Source organism: Dipodomys merriami, unplaced genomic scaffold (assembly GCF_024711535.1).
Source record: "Dipodomys merriami isolate MVZ:Mamm:240054 unplaced genomic scaffold, mDipMer1.0.p SCAF_10, whole genome shotgun sequence".
Lineage (NCBI taxonomy): Eukaryota > Metazoa > Chordata > Mammalia > Rodentia > Heteromyidae > Dipodomys > Dipodomys merriami.
The window spans coordinates 7,022,066-7,044,928 of record NW_027202271.1 but is presented as its reverse complement, the minus strand read 5'-3'; the positions used below and the strand labels follow the sequence as shown (position 1 = coordinate 7,044,928).

At 38.2% G+C, this 22,863-nt stretch overlaps 1 protein-coding gene across 7 annotated transcripts in view; it reads right to left on the bottom strand.

The window, feature by feature from the left end:
- The window catches only part of Cntn1 (contactin 1), a 297,750-nt gene that overhangs the window by 67,694 nt on the left and 207,193 nt on the right, over nt 1-22,863 (bottom strand). For all 7 annotated transcript variants that reach the window (XM_070039080.1, XM_070039092.1, XM_070039094.1 and 4 more), the window contains one exon: nt 8,333-8,453. In XM_070039080.1, coding sequence (XP_069895181.1) covers nt 8,333-8,453 — 121 coding nt within the window. The remainder of the gene's footprint in view (nt 1-8,332; nt 8,454-22,863) is intronic.

Here is a 22,863-nt window from a genome sequence, read left to right as displayed (position 1 = left end):
AGCTAATGGAGATCAGAGTTTCCAAGACTTCCCTGCCTAGGCTGACATCTCTCTTTCTCTTAAGCAGCATCTAAATTTCTAAAGAACAAGAGTCTTAAATGGAGACCTTCTGTAAAAAAAATAGCAACCAAACTCCTGGACCCTTTGTAAATTTCATCCTTAGAATTCAAGTCTACCTACTAAAGTGTATGCTTATGTATAGAAGACTTTTAATGAAAAACTACACTGAGGATGAAGCAATAATTCATTTTTTCCAGTGTGAAAAGTTATTTCTAATATAAAACTATGGAAAATGAAATGTGCTATAATCAGAAACATGGACATGAGGATTACACATATTTTACAAGTCCCAGGAATACTTCTCTTTGGAAGGATTCTGTGTCAATCTGTCCTTTTAAATAATAATCAGGTTTAAAATAATAATAATTACTCTGGTTTAGGTACTTATTGTTTTCAAAAGATACTGACATAAAGTCACTTTTAAGTGAAATTAAGTGATATAGTCTGCTTGTGTTTTAAATTTGTGTTTTAATTTTCAAAATTAAAAATCAAGTGAGGGGGCTGGGAAGTTGGCTCAGTGGTAGAGTGCTTGCCTTGTATGCCTGAGGCACTGGATTTGATTCATCAGCACCACATAAGCAGAAAAAAATGGAAGTGGCACTGTGGCTCAAGGGGTAGAGTGCTAGCCTTGAGCTGAAGAGCTGAGGGACAGTGCCCAGACCCAGAGTTCAGGCACCATGACTGACCAAAAAAAATAAATAAATAAATCAAGTGAGGGCCAGGTATTGTGGCACACATCTGTAATCCCAGCTATGCAGAATGGTATATGGTTTCAGGCCATCCTGGGCAAAAATTCAAGACTCTATGTGAAAAATAACTGAAGCAAGAAAGGGCTGGAGGAATAGCTTAAATGTAACAGTGCCTTAGTGCTGGGAATACAGGCATGTACTACCATAGCTGCCTTCATTTTAGATTAAGCAATAATTCTAAAAGGTTAATTCATAGTTGGGGCTAGATACCATGGGCATCTATGTCTCAAGTTTTAAAAAATATCATGTATGTCACATAATGTGTGTGTATGTGTGTGCACGCACACGGGTGCAAGTCCTGGGACTTGAACTTAGAGCTTGGGCACTGTCCCTAGGCTTTTAGTGCTCAAAACTAGCACTCTACCTCTTGAACCACAGCTCAGCTTCCACTTTTTGCTTGTTAATGGGAGATATGAGTCTCATAGACTTTCCTGCCCAGTCTGGATTCAAACTTCAATCCTCAGTTCTCAGCCACCTGAGTAGCTAGGATTACAGGTGTGAGCCATGGCGCCAAGCTATTTTATTAATTTTTATGGTTGTGTATATAAATAGCAAAGGGGAAGGAATCACAGGAAATCACTTTGCCACAGTACATATTGAGGACTTTTATGTATTATGAACTGCAACCATTACTATTCTCTTTCATAAACACAGGATTTGAGACTCATAGTGATTAGCCCAGATGCCAGAGACCTCAGATAATTAAATATGTGCACTAGATATCTAATTTATGATTTTAATGCCAAGGTTACAGCCTTTTCCTCCTACCATCTAGATCTTTTAAGGATTGTGTATATATATATATATATATATATATATATATATACACATATACATATACATGCATACAACAATGCTATCATAGCCAATTATATAATTAACAAATGATGATTCGTCTTTCCTTACCTATCCAAAACTAAGTATTGTTTAATTATTAGTATTAGGCCACATTATAGCTACCATTGTCCCAACTGAGAATTGTTTAAACAGGAGAAATTCTATCTAGGAAAACTCACTGACAGTTCCTTGTAAATCTAATCTTTATTGTCAATAATAGCAAAGGTCACAAAATACATTTGCTCCTTAAGCATATACAATTTTATTTTCATTTTTGCACACTCATACTGACTGGGGCTTGAACTCAGGACTGGATACTGTCTCTTAGCTGGTGTTCTACCACTTGAGCCACACCTCCTCTTCTAGATTTTGCTGGTTCATTAGAGATAAGAGACTCAAGTACTTTCCTGCCTGGGCTGTATTTGAACCATGATCCTCAGGTCTCAGCCTCCTGAGTAGCTAGGATTCGAGTGTGAGCCACCAGCGCCCAACACTGTATGTTTGTTTTTAATGTTGCATTCATAATAACATATTTAGAGCAAAAGGACTGAAATTATAAGTGTTGCCATTTATTTACTTTAAAGGATTTTGTGATATCACCAGTTTTCTGCCTCTGTTTTTCAAAACTTGACATCATTAGCATAATTCTCACTTAATTTGGCATAATTGTCTAATAAATACACCCTGATGAGTGAAAATAGTAAAGAATCTAAAAGCTCACAATGCTGATAAGCTTCTATAATACTTTATCACTCCATTCTGGAACCAAAGAAAAGGGAGGCAAGTTTTAGATTATTTTTGAAAGAAGCCATGGCTACATATTAACTCTGAGCAGAGAAATTCCTGTTTGCCTAAAACTGATCAGTTTCATTATAAGACCAAGAGAGCCAAAAGAAATGCATTTATATTTAATGTACTGTGAGCAGAGAAATTCCTGTTTGTCTAAAACTGATCAGTTTTATGATAAGACCAAGAGAACCAAAAGAAATGGATTTTTATGTAATGTACTTTGAGAAATACAATTTCAAATCCCTGGTTAATTTACAAATCCAATAGCAACTTAAAATGCTGTTGTTTTTACTAAGTTTTCTTTTTAGAAAATACAAGTACTGACTGGGCACTGGTGACTCCTGTCGGTAACCTTAGCTACTCAGAAGGCTAAGATCTGAGGAATTTGGTTTGAATGCATCAGGGACAGAAAGTCTGTGATACTCTTATTTCCAATTTACCACCCAAAAGCCACAAGTAGAAGTATGGCTCAAGTGGTAGAGTGCCAGCCTTGATTGACAATGCTAAGGGATAGCACATAGGCCCTAATTTCAAGCCCAGGACCAGCACCAAAAATAAAAACAAGCCAACAAACAAATAATAGAAGTACTAAACTGTAATTTATAAACTATCAACCATTTTCTAAATTCTATACTTACTATAATTAGATCTGTGTCTCAGTTGGATATTTCCAGTTTAATTTGCAATAACAATAGAGAACTGGCCCTAAGAAGCTTGCCTTTGACCGCAATTTGTTTCTTCTCAGAAGAAAGGGGAATGCTTCATTTCTGGAGAAGCTTTGGTATCAATCTTGGTATTGCTGTGGTCATCTGCAGAATGGGGTCAGCATGATGCCTTTCATGATGGAGCCCGGCCCTCCTTATTCCTGCCAGCGTGGGTAGAGAGGGCCATTTTGTTGTCTCCATCCAGCAAGGCTGAGGAGACGGAGTCTGTGGCAAGATTTCTTTGGCCAAAGCAATGGAAAGCACAGGCGAATATCCAAGTATCTGAGGTGAATGTGTGTTTTGCTGCCCCAAATACTTGAGCATCTCTTTAATTTCACTACAATGATGTGAACATGGATCTTGCTGCTGGTATAAGCTTATCTACTTCTTGGATCTCTTCCCATGTTTATCTACAAATGGTGAGGGTGTGTGTATATATGTATGTATGTGTGTGGTACAATGTGTGCTTATATGTCTAAATTGGTATCGAAATTAAATGAAACTTTTAGGTCCCTGACTATATGATTATTAAATTGGTAGATGTAAAGTTATTTTGAAGTAATTGCAGCCTGGCATGCCTCAAAAATAATTCTGAGTATAAATCCTCATCTGCTTATCTAACAATAATACTTTTGAATACAGGGATTCTTGAACACAATATGAATATTTAGGGTAGGTACCAGAGACATCTAAATTCTGATTTAGCACCAAGAGTTCCATAAATTATCAGCAGATCCTGTGTTCTTTTTACTACATCCAGGGTGTGTGTGTGTGTGTGTGTGTGTGTGTGTGTGTGTGTGTGTGTGTGTGTGTGTGTGTGTGTGTGTGTCTGTGTGTGTGTCTGTGTGTGTGTCTGTGTATGTGTCTGTGTGTCTGTGTGTCTGTGTGTCTGTACTGGGGCTTGGACTCAGGGCTTTTGTGCTCTCACTTAGCTTTTTCACTCACAGCTGATATGCTCTACCACTTGAGCCACTGCTCCACTTCATGCTTCTCACTAGTTAATTGGAGATAAGAGTCTCATAGACTTTTTGGTGCAAGCTGGCTTCAAAATGCAATTCCTAGTTCTCAGCTTCCTGAGTAGCTAGGATTTACAGGTATGAGCCACCAGCAGCTGGCTCAAGGTCTTTGAGTTAGTCATACAAATAAAACCCTAGGCAATACAAGAGTCAGCTAACTTTTTTTTTCTAATGGGTAACTTTGGCTTTATTTTTCCCCACAGTGTATTTTTTTGTAATTAAATTACTTTTTTTAAGTCAATATATACCAGACAATGAGGGAAAGATAAATGGATAAAAACTTTTTTATTTTTTTTTTGGGTCCGGTCGTGGGGCCTGAACTCTGGGCCTGGGCGCTGTCCCTCAGCTCTTCAGCTCAAGGCTAGCGCTCTACCACTTGAGCCACAGCGCCACTTCAGGCTTTTTTCTGTTTGCTTATGTGGTGCTGAGGAATTGAACCCAGGGCCCCGAGCATGCAAGGCAAGCGCTCTACCACTGAGCCACCTTCCCAGCCTCTGGATAAAAACTTAAAGCAGGAATTTTTACTACTTAGGACAACGCTGGTAATCTTCCTAATATGATGAATGTAAGAAATTAACTATGCATTTTCTTTTTTTTTTTTGGGTCCAGTCGTGGGGCCTGAACTCTGGGCCTGAGCGCTGTCCCTCAGCTCTTCAGCTCAAAGCTAGTGCTCTACCACTTGAGCCACAGCTCCACTTTTGGCTTTTTTCTTTTTTGCTTATGTGGTGTTGAGGAATTGAACCCAGGGCCTCAGGCATGCAAGGCAAGCGCTCTACCACTGAGCCAACTTCCCAGCCCCTAACTATGCATTTTCTTTGTTGATACTGGGTAGAATCCTACTATACTAAGAAGACTAGTTGGGGTCCTTGTGTCTCAATGCAGAGAAAAGATTTCAGGGGGAATTCTTTTCTTCCAGAGTCCAAGGTTGTGAGATGAAGGACAGAGAAATCACTTGGTGACTTCTAAGAATAATTCTTGACTTAAAATTGTATGTTCAAATGGCAACACAAATGCAAAGATTTCACACTTACTGGGAAGAAATGGAAAGACAAACATGGAATCCATGGAGAAATTGACAACAATAGGACTGCAAAAACATTCTCAATTTAGACAAAGAAATGACTTTTCCATATTTGTGAAAGAAATTTGTAGGATGATGTCTCCAAGTAAACACATTATTGGATTAATTTTTGCCTGAATGGTAAAAATTGGCATGCTCAGGATAAAAATCTCTGCTAGTATAGAGCAACTGGAAGTAATAAAGAATCCTGAACATTTTCATATGAAAGACTTTTAGACTACCATTGCTCATAATTGAAAATATAACCATATTACTCAGAATAAAAAATGCCGTGATAGCTTTCATTAGGTTAGTTTATTCAGCTATTTTACCTTAACTTATGCACCAAAGACTTTCAAAGTAGTTTAGTCATCAACCAAAATGACCATCTTGAGAAAGAATCTGACAACCATGCTATTAGGCCAAGTAAAGCAATTTCCATAGATTACAGCTAATGCAGATGACAGCTAACTTGTATTGCTTTCTAATCTGAAACTATATATTTTTCCTCAGAAACACACACACACACACACACACACACACACACACACACCCATACACATGCACAAAATCTGAATAAAAATCCACCTAAGACAAAATACAGGTATAAAGCTTCTAGTAAAATAAGATAAACAACACAAGTATGTTTTGAGGCACAACAATTTCTATAATTTTCCTATTATCTGTTCTAGTTTCAATTCTTTCTCCAAAACATTTTCAAATTCTATGGAGTATAATATTTTGGGGGTTGAGAATCAGACAGAATGAAGTATTTTAGATAATAGTAATTTTTCCTATCTGCTCACTGATTGAAACCTCAGACTTAAATTAACAAATATACTGTAAGATAGCTTACAGGTATATATGCAGAAAGCTTAAAAGTAAGATGCTGATTTCATTTCCTTCTTTGGAAGCTTTAGTGACAGACATGTTTGTTCACCCAGGTATGGGAAAAATATTCCTAACAATGGATGGTGTTGCCGGGGGTATTTTTCTTGTTGTTATTTGTTTTGTGTCTGTACTGGGGCTTGAACTCATGGCTAATTGGAGATAAGAGTCTCACGACTTTCTTTCTCAAGCTGACTTTGAACCTTAATCCTCAGATCTTGTGCCTAGCTACTGAAGATATTTTAACACAGCAGGAGAGTAAAGGAAAGAACAAATTTTAAAATGGTTAGTAAGGGGAAGAAGGTATGGCTTAAATGGTAGAGCATCAGCCTGTGATCAAAAGCAATAGGCCCTGTGTTCAATTCCTCATCTGGAAAAACAAAACAAAACAAGACAAAATGAAACAAAAACCTATTTGGGCACTGGTAATCCTAGCTACTGAGGAGGCTGAGATCAGAGGCTGAGATTTGAACCTGCCCAGGCAGAAAGATCTAAGAAACTCATATTTCCAATTAACCAGCAAAAAATTGGAAGTAGGGTAGTGGCTCAAGTAGCAGAGTACCATCCATGAGGGAAAAAGCCAAGTGAGAACATAAGGTAAGACTTTGAGTTCAAGTCCCATTACCAGTACCATTTAAAAAAAAAAAGGTCAAGGGGCTGGGAAGGGGGCTCAGTGGTAGAATGCTTGCTTTGCATGCATGAGGCCCTGGGTTCAATTCCTCAGCATCACCTAAGCAGAAAAGCTGGAAGTGGTGCTGTGGTTCAAGTGGTAGAGCACCATACTTGAGCTGAAGAGCTGAGGGACAGCGCCCAGGCCCAGAGTTCAGGCCCCACAATTGACCAAAAAAAATTTTTTTTAAAAAGGTCAATAAATATTTCTAAAAGAAGAACCGTGGCATTGTAATTTTAATGTGACATTGAGAAAAGAACTACAAAACTATGTAAAGGATAGGGCAATTCAGTATTTATGAATGAACATGCAAATATGAATTTTATAGCAGTACAAAAGATAGCTCACACAAAGATTACCGTAAAACACATCAGAGAAAGTCTCAATATTTATGAAATTTTGGAAGATAGCAATCATATTTGGAACATCAGGGAAAGATTTCTGAGGTTAGTAATACTTGAGCCAAAAAGGTCAATATGACTTAGGCAACAGAAAGGATGAGATGACTAGATGCTGGTAGTTCATGTAATTATAGCTACTCAGGAGGCTGAGATCTGAGGTGCACAGTTCAAAGCCAGCCTGAGCAGCCAAGTCTGTGAGACTTTTGTTTCCAATTAACCACCCAAAAGCTGGAAGTGGAACTATGGCTCTAGTAGGAGAGCACCAGTCTTGAGTAGAAAAAAAAAAAAAAAAAAAAGCTAAGAAACAGTACCAATCCCTGAGTTCAAGCCCCTGGCACCAAAAAACAAAAAAAAAAGATATGAGACATATACTAAATTCTATGAATCCCAGAAGAGATAGAGACATAGTAGTCTCTGTGTGTGTGTGTGTGTATGTGTGTATGCGTGTGTGTGTGTGTATGTGTGAATCATTTGAACATTGGTAGTTGGCAATGAGGAGTGGTGACTAATAGAACATAGACATTCTGAAAGAATTGCATACAACCTCTTGGGAACTAAGCTTAAAAGAATTGTCTTCTCCACAGTCAATGAGAGAAAAGGCAGTTAATAGGCACTCTATGTCCTGTTCCACATTCCACTCAGCAACACAGATGCCAGCAGCAAAGAGAGTGTATCTCCAACTCACCTTGGTCCCCTCACTTCCTCTATAAGGACAACTATAGCTGGGGTAGTTTGAAAATAAGCAATGAATAACCACAGGATATGTATATAAGTTATCTTCTTATGAGAGTCATAAAGATATACCATGTGCTGTCAGGATGAGCCACGTTAACAGTCAATATCTATCCACACACAAAAATAGAAAAGAAATAGTACAACAGTCAACACTAGAAAGTCTTAGAAGGAAATGAGAACACGGATGAGTCCTAAATTTTCAAGCACAAACCTTTGGCATTTATTTTCCAGAAGATCTGAAGAAAACAACAAAACCAACATTCTTTAAAGCTTGCCCAGCATAAATAAATTCTCTATCTATCTATCTATCTATCTATCTATCTATCTATCTATCTATCTATCTATCTATCTATCTGATTGTTTGATGTGAATCTGAATGTCAGATGTCTTTTGATTTTCAATCTGAAAGTACGTGTGCCTTACCTCGCACAACAAGGTCAGCTGAGGCTGAAGAATTGTCTACAATCGTCTGGGCAGTGCACGTGTATCTTCCTGCGTGTTTGAGCTGGGCATTTCGGATGAGGAGTTCCCCGTTGGCATCCAGCTGTTAGGGAAGGAGAGCAGTCATTCCAGTCAGTAGAATTCTGTCACCAATTCTATGGCATTTAGTATACAAAGACTGTGTTTTTTTTTCCTATGGAAATGAGCATCATTGGAAAAAAATTTTTGTTTTAGCTGGTCACCTGTGGCTCACATCTATAATTCTAGCTACTTAGAAGGGCTGAGACTTGAAGGACCATGGTTCAAGGCTAGCCAGGGCAGAAAAATTTGTGAGACTCCATCTCCAGTTCTCCAACAAAATGTCAGCCTGGAAATGTGGCTCAGGTGGTAGAGCTTGAGCCTTGCATGCTAGTTGAGTAAGCCTGAGGCCTGAGTTCAAATCCTGGTACCAGGGCTTCAGTTTCTCAACTGAAAATTGACCAAATCAACTATTTAAATTCCCCTTAGCCTTTGTATCTTTAACCTTTCTAATAACAAAAATAATTTCTGTGAACATTATTTTATTATCCTGAGAGAAAGTTAAAAGATTATTCATTATTGATATTATTGAGATTATTATTATTATTATTATTATTATTGAGATTATTGATACCTTTTAAAGAAAAACATGAAGGTCTAATGATCTGGGCACTAAATGAGAGTGTGGATAGAGGTTTCAACCTGGGCGGACAAATCCAAGACACTCTTATTGCCAAATAACCAGAAAAATACTAAAAATGGAGGTATGGTAGAGCGCTAGCCTTGAGCACAAAGGCTCAGGAATAGCACCTAGGACCTGAGTTCAAGCCCTAGCACTGCACACGCACACACACACACACACACACACACACACACACACACACACGTTCATGCACGCATGCACAGATGGACACATGCAAAGACATAAACAGATAGTTATAATCTGGGCATATTGGCTTAAATGGTTGAAAGAGATCCTAACAGAAAGTCACAGAAAGTCCTTTGCTGACTTTGGTAGGGGGAGGGGGAGGAGGGTTGGGTGGAGGGACTGGGGTGGGGGGTGGGGGGGAGGATAGGATGGGAAGGGGAAACAAAGGAGGAGGCTACAATGCTTGATAAGAAATGTACTCATTATCTTGCCCATGTAATTGTAACCCCTCTCTACAGTATTTTCACAATAAAAAAATATATATATTAGAAAAAATAAAATAAAAATAAAATAAAAGTCCTTTGCTGGTTGGCTACACACACAACTTGTTCTTTGATATTAGGTGGTCTCAGTTAACACACAGGTAGATATTTGGTTATTTAGTGTCTGTTGGGGTCTTCCTGTCCCTTAAAGTCAAGATTCCCTAATATGGAAACACTTTCTCATACTTCTGCAAATTCTTGAATTAGGGGAAGGCACTTTGTTGTTGTTCAGCCGCCTTTCTCTTGGTCTATATATATTCATTCTTTGACCATACCAAGCAGCTTCAGACAAGACAATAAACCCCTTTCCTGTGTTTTACCATTAAAACATACCAACACCAAGTATTTCCTCACAAGATGGCCTATCAAAACTTAAAAGTAGATGCAACAGGCTGTATCCTACAAGGCAGAACAAATAAATATTTAAGTATCAGACCTTCTATATTTCTGTTCTCAAAAGTCCTCCTAGTCACCTGTTGTTAATTTTTGGTTTTGTTTTGTTGGTCCTGGGACTTGAACTCTGGACCTGGACACTCTCCCTGAGCTCTTCAGCTCAAGGTATACTCTCTACTACTTGAGCCATAGTGCCACTTCTGGTTTTCAGGTGGTTAACTGGAGATAAGAGTCTCACAGACTTTCCTGCCTGGGCTGGCTTTGAACCGTGATCCTCATATCTCAACCTCTTGAGTAGCTAGGATTACAGGCGTGAGCCCATCTATAGTCACATGTTTAATGGAGAGTCTCTAATACCCTTCATCTCTTCCAAAAGCCCTCCATCTTGCTAACAGGTGTTCCTGCTACTGTCTCTTCCTCTTTCTTTTCATTTTATCCCCTTGAAACAAAAATTGGTTTTACTTCATTGTATGTCACTTAAATTCTTTTAATAGCTGCATGGACTTCAATGATACCTAGTCCTCAGATCCTTGCTTTTTGTGTTTAGTTATTCCATTTCTGCCTCTTGCTTCTCCTGTAATTCTAATTTTGACTCCAACTCTTCCGCTCCCTTTTTTAAGCCTCCCCAAAGCCTTGACCTTCTTTTCCACAGAGTTAGCTTTTTCTAGTTCAGCTGTGGTTTCTCCAGAAACTTTTGTGACATACAATTCTACTGTTTTCTTTTGGATGCCAGTCCTGAAATTTGAACTCAGGGCTTAGGTGCTGTCTCTGCACTTTATTCACTCAAGGCTAGTGCTCTACAACTTGAGCCATAGCTCCACTTCTGCGTTTTTGTTGGCTTATTGGAGATCAGAGTCTCATAAACTTTCCTACTCCAGAAGGCTTTAAACTATGATCCTCAGATCTCAGCCTCCTGAATAGCTAGGATTACAGATGGGAATGACAATTCTTTTTTTTTTTAATTTAATTTTATTTTATTTGTGAACATACTGTACAGAGGAGTTACAATTACGTGGGCAGGATAATGCGTACATTTCTTACCAAGCATTGCAGCCTCCTCCTTTGTTTACCCTTCACATCCCTTCCCAGCCTCCCCCCTCCCCCCCAATCCCAATCCTTCTCCTTCCCCCCCTTCCCCCCCCCCCCCCGCACTGACGTTGTAAAGCTAGTTTTGGACATGACAACTTGTACTTCTCATTGTTGCAACAGGTCCACCTGTATCCTTAAACAACTGGTTTTTCCCCATCTCCTCCACAAGTTATACTGACATCAAATATAGTGAAAGCAGGGGTTATACTGTGGGGGAGGGATATACAAAGCAACAAAGAGATAATCTTATAAATGCATTAGAAACACATGCATGAAAGAAAAAAACATTAAAATACACATCTAAGGGTTCATTTTCCTGACATCACATTATCTGACCTTTTCCGCTTGACTCATACATATACTAGATATTACAAATAAGGGAAACCATGGGACCTATGTTTTTTTGGGCTTGGCTTACTTCACTTAATATAATTTTTTCCAAGTCTTTCCATTTCCTAACAAATGGGGCAATGTCATTCTTTCTGATGGAGACATAGAATTCCATTGTGTATATATACCACATTTTCTTGATCCATTCATCTACTGAGGGGCATCTGGGTTGGTTCCATATCTTAGCTATGGTAAATAATGCTGCAATAAACATAGTTGTGCTGGTAGCTTTAGTGTGGTCTTGTTTGTAAAAATTTGGGTAAATGCCCAAAAGTGGGGGAATGACAATTCTTAAACTCTCCTGCTTTTCAATTTCCTCACAATTTCATCATTAAGTCTTAAATCTGTCCATCATTTTCCATCACTTTTGCCTCTGTCCTTACCCAAAGTACCAATATCTCTCTCCTGACCTGGCCTCCATCTGCTATTTGATCACTACCTGCTCCTTTGTACTGTTGTATTTATTGCCCAGACTAGCCTTTAATTAATGAATGTTGGATCATATAGAGTCTGAACTCAGGTCCCTATCTGCTCACTGAGCTTGCTTGCTCAGAGCTAGCACTCTACTACTTGAGCCATGCCTGCCATCTGGCATTGTGCTGGTAAGATAGAGAAAGAAGTCTTTAAGACTTTTCTGCCCAGGCTGGCTTCAGATCATCATCCTCCAGGTCTCAATCTTCTTGGTGCCTAAGATTGTAGGTGTGAGCCATAGACATCTGGCTAGAATAATCTTTGAAATAAATGCAACTGTGACAGGTTGCCAGTGCCTCATGCCTTGGTCTGGCTACTTGAGGAGGCTGAGATCTGAGAATCACAGTTGGAAGCCATCCCAGGCAGGAAAATCCGTGAAACTGTTATGTCCATTAAACTATCAAAAAAGCCGGACGTGGGGCTGTGGCACAAGTGGTAGAGCACTAGCTCTAGCTAGTGCTTTGAGCAAAAGCAGCTTGGGGAGAGCAACCAGGCCTTGAGTTCAAGCCCTAGGATGGGCAACAAAAAAAAAAAAAAAAAGGAAGGAAGAAAGGAAAAACAAAAGAAAAACCAGCAACTGTGCTCATCACACCCATTTCTTTCCTTTTTTTTGGTCAGTCATGGGGCTTGAACTCAGGGCCTAGATGCTGTCCCTGAGCTCTTTTGCTCAAGGTGAGAGCTCTACCAATTTGAGCCACAGCTCCACTTCTGGTTTTTGAGTGGTTAATTGGAGATTAACCTGGGATGGCTTTGAATTGTGATCCTCAGATCTCAGCCTCCTGAGTAGCTAGGATGACAAGTGTGAGTCACAGCACCCAGCCAATACACCCATTTCTATAAAGGAAAATCAGAACCGAAAACCTGAAACACTTAAAAATTCTCTTTTCTCAGATAAAATACATAAGCTTCCTAACAGTCAACTTGTGTCTATTCTTCTGGTTTACCCAAGACGCCATCTCACCTGGCACTGCTATCTTCCTTATACCCTGTTCTTTGGGGAGAAGGTACTCATAAATTCACCTTGTCCTCTCTCTCTGCTATGATTCTCCAGGGTGTCTCATCTCTTGCAATTGTGATTCCTTATAGCACCTTAGCTAAAACAACATGCTTCACATTCCACCCCACTAACATCAATTCAAACCATCTTCCCAGGCAAGGCTTTCTCTGGATTAAACAAATCATCTCATTATATCTATCTGTCTATCTAATCTATCGAATCTATCAAATCTATCTATCGAATCTATCGAATCTATCTATCTATCTATCTATCTATCTATCTATCTATCTATCTATCTATCTATCTTTATCATGGCACCTTGAACCTGTGTCACATCATATTACATATCTCAAGGGTGATTACATATTTGTGCAATTGTATGTTTAAAGTGATGCTCCCTACCAGGCACTAGTGGCTCACATATATAATCTTAACTAGGAGATCTGAGGATCATAGCTGAAAGCCAATCTGGATAGAAAAGACCGAGAGACTCTTATCTCCTATTAATTACCAAAAAGCCAGCAGTAAAGGTATGCCTCAAGTGGCATGGTGCCAGCTTTGAGGAAGTAAAAGCTGAGCAAGAGCATAAGGCCCTGAGTTCAAGCCTTAGTGCCAGCACAAAAATCAGCCAATTAATCAATTAATTAAATGAGACTCCTGACAGACTCTTAGTTTCACATAAACCCAAGATAAATCTCTATTACATATCTACGGATCTGAAGACCATGACGTTATTACCAGTATAGGTTCAGGGATGGAATTATAGTGAATATACTAAGACTTGGGAATTGGCTCTTAAGATAATTACAATAATAATTTTAGCCACAATCAGAATTAGTTTACCAAATATATATAACCTGATACAATGATAGCCCCTTAAAATTACCTAAAATGCTTAGTTAAACAGACAATATGTCATACTTTCCCAAGATTTCTCTTTTTGGGGGGGTTAGATAATGAAGTGATTAAGATAAAATAGCTGAATTGAGATCAGCTACTGCTTTCCAAATATTTTAGATCAAGTACCCATAAATAATATATTTCTAGTTATTGGTACTCTGATTTCAAGAAAAAAGTAAAAAGCTTAAGAAAAAAGTAACATATATATATATATATATATATATATATATATGAAAAGTACATTCTTGTCATATAAGAAATCTTAAAGATTTTCATTCCATTTGTATAGTTAGAATTTGGCTTTGGCACAAGAGAAGTCAGGTTTTGCCTTCTGTTTCTGGAAAGACATTGGTAAACGTTTTTCTCATGTCTTTGCTGGAATCTTGGGTTGAGATGGATAGTTTAACAGCATAATTTAGGATGGGAAGCTTGAATTACACTTGAATAAGCTTAGAGTAAGAGCTACTTGAGGACAAGGGGTCAGGTCCCACTGGATGTTCTAACTACGTGACATAGGCTGAGAGTTAGCTATACTTGTAGTCTGGCTGATCCTTCCAGAAGGACCAGCACTGTGCCTCTGGGTAACATGGCATCAGTGAACCTGAAGGTTGAGGTTAATGATGTGGGCAATCAGCCCACCATCAGCCCCCCTGGTTGGCAGTACTTTGTACAAATGGCCACACATCGAAGCTGACAGGGTGAGATGAGTTTTGATTCCATGGGGAGAAAACAATGGAGACTCTGTTCCTCATATTTCTCCTGGACTTCCACTATGACTGACTTAGTGTACAACCTCTTCTGGTAAGAGACTGTAACCACAAGTATAATCACATCTCCTAGTGAAAAATGGAAATGAAGGCATTTTGGCAATGCCTTCAACTTTGCAAAGAAGTGAGGGTAAAGGAACTGGCCAAATTCCTCAGACCATACTGAATGGAATTCATCTAAGAAAGTGAGAAAAAATGCTTTTTTATATTTATGTATTTAATTTTACATGAATGTATTCAAACTTATATATTAAAATGTATTTTAAAAAACTTTAAAATCTGGATACTGGTGGCTCACACCTGTATTTCTAGCTACTCATGAAGCTGAGATCTGAGGACTACAGTTTGAGGCCTGTCTGGGCAGGAAAGACTACTGAGACTCTTCAATTAACCACCTAAGCTATGGCTCAAAGTGGTAGAATGCTAGCCTTTAAGTGAAGGAAGCCAGGCCCAAAGAAACCTAGGTCCTATGGTTTCCCTTATTTGCAATAACTAGTATATGTCTGAGACAAGCAGAAATGGTCAGATAAATTGATGTTAGGTGAAATAAACCCCAAGTTCTGGACCCAAATGTTTTCTTCTTTCTTGATAGTGTGTCTAACATATTTATAAGATATTTCTTTGTTGCTTTGTATGTCCCTCCCCCACAGTATTTGATGTTGGTATAATTTGTGGAGGGGAAGGGAAAAACAAATTGTTTAAATAGGGATGCAGGTGGACCCATTGCAACAATGAGATGTACAAGACGTTATGTCAAAAATAAACTATACATAATTGGCTTGGGGGGGAGGGTGGAGATGGGAAGGGATGGGAAGGGGAAACAAAGGAGGAGGCAACAATGCTTGATAAGAAATGCACTCATTACCTTGCCCATGTATAGTATTTTCACAATAAAAAAATATAAAAAATATCATGGACAGTGCCCACACTGTGAATTTAAGCCCCATGACCAATAACAAAAACTTTTAAACAGTAAGATTTTATATATGAACTAGCACGACAACTAATTCACACACATAACCAAGTAATTTTTCTAGTGAGGAGAAAACAAAATGATAGAAAATAATCACATGAACTACTAGCCATTGACAAGACAGACTTTTCAAGCCTTTATATTAAAGAATATAGTTGTGTGTGAGGATAAAAAAAGTTTCCCTAAACAAAGGAAAAGCTCATAGTTCTATGGTATTATTTCTTTAAATGAACTTGGTACTGTGGATGCTTCATGTTTTTAACTGACAAATTGTTGTAGTAGTTGCAGATGTAGCTCTATGTTATATGATGTGATCACCATGCAAAAGGACCTGAATTCAATCCCCCACAAAAGGAAGCAAAATTAAAAAATCTACTAATAATAGAGATAATCCAGCTGCTAAACTCTGTCTCAAATAAATAAGATAAAGCATCACTTCTATTAAATATATTTTGCTACTCAACTTTGCAGTAAGAAAATAATAGCAACAACAACAAAAAAGAAAAGAATAGCAACAATAAAACAGAAAGTTGGGTGCTGGTGGTTCATATCTGTAGTTGTAACTACTCCAGAGTCTGAGGTCTGAGGATCATGGTTCATAGCTAGCCTAGGCAGAAAAATCTGGGACATTATTATCTCGTTAATCAGTGGAAAGCCAGACGTAGAGATGTGGCTCAAGTGGTAGACCACCAGAGTAAAAAAGCTAAGGGACAGCACCCAAGATCTGAGTTCAAGCCACAGTACTGGCACAAAACATTAATAATAATAATAATACACAAAGAAATAGGTTGTTTTTGGGGGGGGGTCGGTCGTGGGACTTGAACTCCGGGGTTGGACGCTGTCCCTCAGCTCTTCAGCTCAAGGTGAGCGCTCTACCATTTGAGCCATAGCGCCACTTCCAGTTTTTTAGTGGTTTATTGGAGATAAGAGTCTTGCTTGCCTGGGCTGGCTTTGAACCGTGATCCTCAGATCTCAGCCTCCTCAGTAGCTAGGATTACAGGCGTGAGCCACCAGCACCTGGCTTAAGTAACAAGTTGCTGTATCAGGTTGGCCTTTTAAAAATCTTATATGCCACATATGGATTATTTTTAATGAAATAACTATCCTTCTGTCCTTAAATTATCAGGACATTCTTCCCCTATGTGTATTTATTTGATTCTGATAGGAATGATGTAGTCTTTCTATAGAAACATATATAATAAAAACCATAAATTATTTTATGTCCCCAAATATATCAAATTTATACTCATTGGATTTTCACAATAAACTCTCTTTATAATTTCTAATTAATAACATTTAAGTGATCAACTAGTTTCTATTAACAAACTATATTATTTTGGTGCTGGTCTCAGGGTACGTGCACTGTCCTGAGCTTTTATGCTCAAGGCTGGTGCTTTTACACTTGATCTCACAGCTCCACTTCTGGCATTTTTTGGTGGTTAATTTGAGTTAAGGGTCTCATGGACATTGAACCTCCATCCTCAGATCTCAGCAACCTGAGTAGCTAGGATTACAGGTGTCAGCCACTGGTGCCAGGCTCAGGTTCATTCTAAACTCAGATCTGCTTTAAATATTAGAACTTAGGTAGGTCCTGATGAGCTAATGTCAAAAAATTGTAATACGCAACTTCTATTTTCATTTGCTCTATATTTGGTGAAGGTGTGATACTAAAAGTCCTCCTCCTAGAAGAGCAAGGGAAAAATATACTATATCATTTCAGGTAGAATTGTGTCCATTGAAAAGCTTTCCTGAAGCTATTCAAGTACCTGCCTGCAATCCTGCCTACTCAGGAGGCTGAGATGTGAGGATCGCAGTTCAAAGCCAGCTGAGGAAGGAAAGTCCATGAGACTCTGATCTTCAATGAACTACCAAAAAAGCCAGAAGTGGAGCTGTAGCTCAAATGGCAGAGCACTACTAGCCTGAAACATAAAAGCTCAGAGACAGCACCTAGGCCCAGAGTTCAAGCCCCAGGACTGGTACAAAAATTTTATTTTTAAAAAAAATAAAGCTTTTCTGACATTTCTGTAAATGCTGCTAGCACTTTCCATACCTCAGGAGAAGCTGAGGTTCCCCGCGGTTGACCGAGCGCTTACAAAGCGAGTCAGGAGCCTGGACCTCAGCACATTTTAGCCACAAATTAGATACGAATGCTCTATATTTGCACTAAAAACCACAGCTTGGCTCACTTACAAAATTCTTCCCTTCCTTAGAGGAGAGTTGAATCACATACTGGAAACTGTGATAGCAGAACTCAGGGATATTCCAAAGGGGATATGTGGTCAACCACTTTGAAGTTGCCCTGAGTTTAAATCAAGACTTCCAATATAAAAATTCCTATTCTTCTCTTTTCCCTTCCCTCAACACTTAGGACAGAATGAAATGCAGAACATAAAATGATTAATTCGTTTCTATTAACAAACTGCATTAATCATAATAATATAGAAGCTGTATGATATAGACAAGACATACTTTTTTTTCCCACTGAAAGGCGGGAAATACAGGGAGAAGGCTGAAAGAGAACATACATATGCCAGTCTTGGGGCTTGAGCTTAGGGCCGGGGTGCTGTCCCTGAGCATTTTTGCTCAAGGCAAATGCTCTGTCACTTGAACCACAGCTCCACTTCTGATTTTCTGATGGTTAATTGGGATAAAAGTCTCATAGACTTTCCTGTCCAGGCTGGCTTTGAACCATGATCTCAGATCTTAGCTACCTGAGTAGCTAGGATTACAGGTCTGAGACACTGGCACCTAGTTAGAAATACATATATTTTTAAGTATACACTTTATAAACATAAGTAAAAATTATGAAATATGTGTGCTATATGCCATGCACATGAAAACAAAACTCTCCTTCCTCTGGCTTGTTAGAGTTGTAACAGCATAACAAACATACTGTACATAGTTGCAAATGTCAGTGCCTTACCATCAACTCTACAAGGAAATATTTACGAAAGGTTGCCTAGGTGGTGAGCTGCTATAGACACTTTGCATGTATAAATATATTTACTCTTTTAATATTTAGGGTGGGGAGATGATCCAGGGATTTAAGCTTGGGGTTACACAATTGCCTGGGTTGTTTTCTTGGCTGGTGCTCTACCACCTGAGCCATGCCTCCAGTTCTACTTTGTGCTGGTTAATTAGAGATGGAGTCTCATGGATCTTTTTTTTCCTATCCAGGCTAGCTTTGAACCACAGTCTTCCAGAACTCAGCCTCCTGAATAGCTAGGATTACAGATGTGGGACACCCCTACAGTGAGATTCAGACAATCATGATGACATACATAGTTCTTAAGCTAACACCTGGATATTAGCTAAATTAAGACAGTTTGTGTCAGTTGTGTGGTGTAGGAAAATAGTTTGTGATCATGTAAGAGACTGTCTTAAGTTGCTTATGGGCTGTGATGTCAGTAATTTGTTTTCAAGGGTTTGATGGGAGAGATAAAGAGAGAGAATTATGATGATGAGGTGGAGGAGGATAGATAATTAGAAAAGGCAAATATGCTTTTATTTTCTTCTTCTTTTCTAGTGTTCATCAAAACGTAAGGGTTTAAAACTTCACAATGCATAGCCAGTCACCGGCAGCCCACATCTATAACCCTAAGGTGTGAGGATCACTGTTTGAGACCAGCCCAGGCAGACAGACTCTGATCTCCAATTAACAAGCAAAACATAGTGGAGATGTGGCTCAAGTGGCAGAGCACCAGCCTCGTGTAAAAAAGCAGAGCAGAGAGGGAGAGGATCTGAATTAAAGTCCCAGGAGAGGCACATGCATACACACACACACACACACACACACACACACACACACACACACACACACATTCACAATGCACATAAATCTGTACTACTTATAATTTTGAAAATGTTTATCTATCTTCCTAATTACTTATTTCCTTAACACTCTCATCTGCTTAAAATAACAGCTTTGATTTCCAACACAGAATGCTTCAAACTTTTCAGTGGCCGGTATTGCTTATTTCCGTCTAATTTTCCTTACATTTTCACTGGATGTATTTCTTAATCTGGATTATAATAAACAATTCAAGCTCTATAATTCCTTGTATGTGGGCATTTCAGGATGCTTTAAAGCACCAGTGCTAAACAAATGCACAAGTCCAAAACCACATCACATTCCAGCAGTGTAATAACCCAAAACACCTTTATCCTTGGCCAAAATCTGTGGAGAACAAAATGTATCCAGGCTGAACAAGGGATACAGGACTTAGACCATTTTAGGGACTACAGGATCCTCTGCTGGGGCTTCTTCAACCACTCTGATAGTCAAACTATATCCTCCAATCCTTTAGCCCATCACTCAAGACAGTTTCATGTTAAATGAATTGTTATTCTTCCTCTTTCTAATGTTGCTGGCATTGGGGCTTGAATTTGCTTGACTTGCTCACAAGACTGGTGTTCTACTACTTAAGCCACATCTCCAGCCTGGGTTTTTGCTGGTTATTTTGGAGACAGAGTTTCAAGGAGTTTTCTGTCGAGGCTAGCTTCAAATGGTGATCCTCTGGATCCTTGCTTCTTGAGTATTTGGGATTAAAAGTGTGACTCACTGGTACCTGTCTCTGCCTCTTGATTTTTCCCTTTTGATTTTTTTCTTGTTCAGAAAGAAGTATTTTGCTCAGGATCACAGCATCCTCTAGTATGAAAAGCAGATTTGTCAGGTCAAAACAACCTTTGTGACATATGCAATTGATATTTCTTTAAAAAGCAAAACAAGCTTTGGGAAATAAAAAAAATTTAAATTTGAATGGTGCCATTTGCAAACAAATTCACAACTCCCTACCTGAAATATTCACACTTCCTGACCTAAAAGGATCACTAAGACTTGCCAAGGACTTTATCATTAACACCTACATGTGCTGCCAACGTTGCTAATAGTGCAGAAGACTCACAACTCGCCAGAACTGAGGGAGCATGAAGGCCTCAAGAAACAAGATTATAGAATCCATCAGGAACTGGATAGTTGTCTTCTCAGTTTTTCCAACAACTATAGGAGAGTTAATTTAGTAGATACAGCTGGGTGCTGGTGGCTCACGCCTGTAATCCTAGCTACTCCAGAGGCTGAAATCTGAGGATCACAGTTCAAAGCCAGTCCTGGTAAGAAAATTTCTTATCTCCAATTAGCCAGCTAAAAGCCAAAAGTGAGCTGCGGTTCAAATGGTAGAGAGCCAGCCTTGAGCAAAAAAGTGAGCAAGCAAGCAAACAAGCGAGTGAAAGAGACTCTCTATATACATCTATTAATTACATATATGTTAATATCAATTAACATAAATATAATATAAATTATATAACATAATATAAATTACATATTTATATATCATTGTTTTATGTCTTCTAGTTTATTATATATTTATTTTATCTTATTATTATCTTATTATTTTGCTATGTATATATGTAAATGTATGTGTGCTTTCAATCACAGAATTGGGAAGTTTCAGAAACTCAGAGGTTAACCAAAATAATGACGTTGACAAGATTACCACCAAATAGTATGACTGTCAAAATAGACATTAAAAATGTGGCTATTAAAAACTAATTCCTACAAATGAGATACCACCATGAAAGAATAAAGTGATATATTATAAATATGTATTTTAAGAGAAGTTCTGAAGTCCTTTAAAGAAAATTTGGTGTTTTAATCTAAATCAATTCTCTCAATAAATGACTGCCTTTTATATTTTTTTCCCTGGTGGCAGAGCTTTAACTCAGAATTTTATGCTCTTGCTTGTTCAGCTTTCTTGCTCAAGCATGGTGCTCTATCACCTGAACCATGCTTCTAGGATGCTGGTTATTTTGGAGATAGAGTTTCTCAGCCTTTTCTACCTGAGCTGGCTTTGAACCTCAATCCTCAAGCTATTCAAGAATAGCTAGTATTACAGGTGTGAGTCTTGGCAGCAGGCTTGCTTTCCATATTTCTCTAATGGAGCCAGTAGCTCTGACTTGGAGAATAAAAACACAAGTTGCTTTATAATCAGATTTGAAAAGTGTATGATTAGTTGCTACATAAGTTTAGCAAGATAAAATAAATGCAGACAAACTACTTTAATGGCTTACTGTACATTTTGTATTGTATTTTAGATTCATGTGTATATTTTTAACATCTCTCTGTGGACAAATGCAGGTTCAAGTGAAATATTACTAGCCATTGTCACAGAACAATACAATATTTAGCATATTTTTATTAACTAAATGGAATAATGACATGATAGGTAAACTATAGATATTTAATTATATGTTCTTATAAGCTAAGTTTGTAATCACAGCCTAGACTTTGAATTACAAGTTACATTTCAAAAAAAAGAATTTTACATAAAGTAGGTTCATTAAATGTAATGGCAATATTATTTTTACTTATGTTTTTAAAGAAATGCATATTTTAGCTTGGTAATGGTGGCTCACACTAGTAACCCTAACTACTCTAGAGGCTGAGATCTGAGAATTACAGTTCAAAGCCAGCCAGGCAGAAAAGTTCATGAGACTCATATTGCCAATTAACCACCAAAAGTCTGGAAGTGGAGCTGTTGGTCAAGTGGTAGAGTGCTAGCCTTAAGTGTAAAAAGCTAAGGGACAGCACCCAGACCCTGAGTTCAAGCTCCAGGAACAGTACAAAAGAAAAAAAAAATGCTCATCATTAAAAATGTGGCTATTTTATTCTTGATAAATTATATGACTATAGTTGGAAAGAATTCTATGAAAAAATTAATAGTTATCTATATCTCACAATTTATTCATAAATTGGATTGCATACATGTAATTTCATAAAGTGTGAAATTCAAGTTAGAACAAGACTTGAAATATGAAGACTTTCACATGGCTGCCATCTAGTGGTCAAATGTAATCATAGCATGCTGAAATCAAAGTACTTTTGGTTATCAAATATATTTTGATACTAAATGAAAAGTCAAAAAGATTTAAATTTGATATCTTATCATCTTTATTTATCCCTCTAGGTTCTGATATTAATCTGAAGAGTTGAGATTATTAAAACATGATGGTAATTACACCAGTTGGATGGCTAGTTGGAGAGCTTCCAAAACATTTCATTTGAATGTGAACCTCACAGTGTTGTCTCTGGTTTATTTTAGCTGGGTGGTGATCTCTGTCTTGCATTGCACTGTATTTTACTTGTTCTAGTGCCTCTTACCATATTTGTCAATATCAAGGGACCGGAACACAGTTTTAAATAAATGTGACTCACTTAACGGTTTCCAGAACTAAGGAAAATCATTGAAACATTATTGAAGAAAATGCACCTTGATCTTTCTGCCAATGCCATCTCGAGCAAAAGATAAATGCATGTTCCCTAATTGTT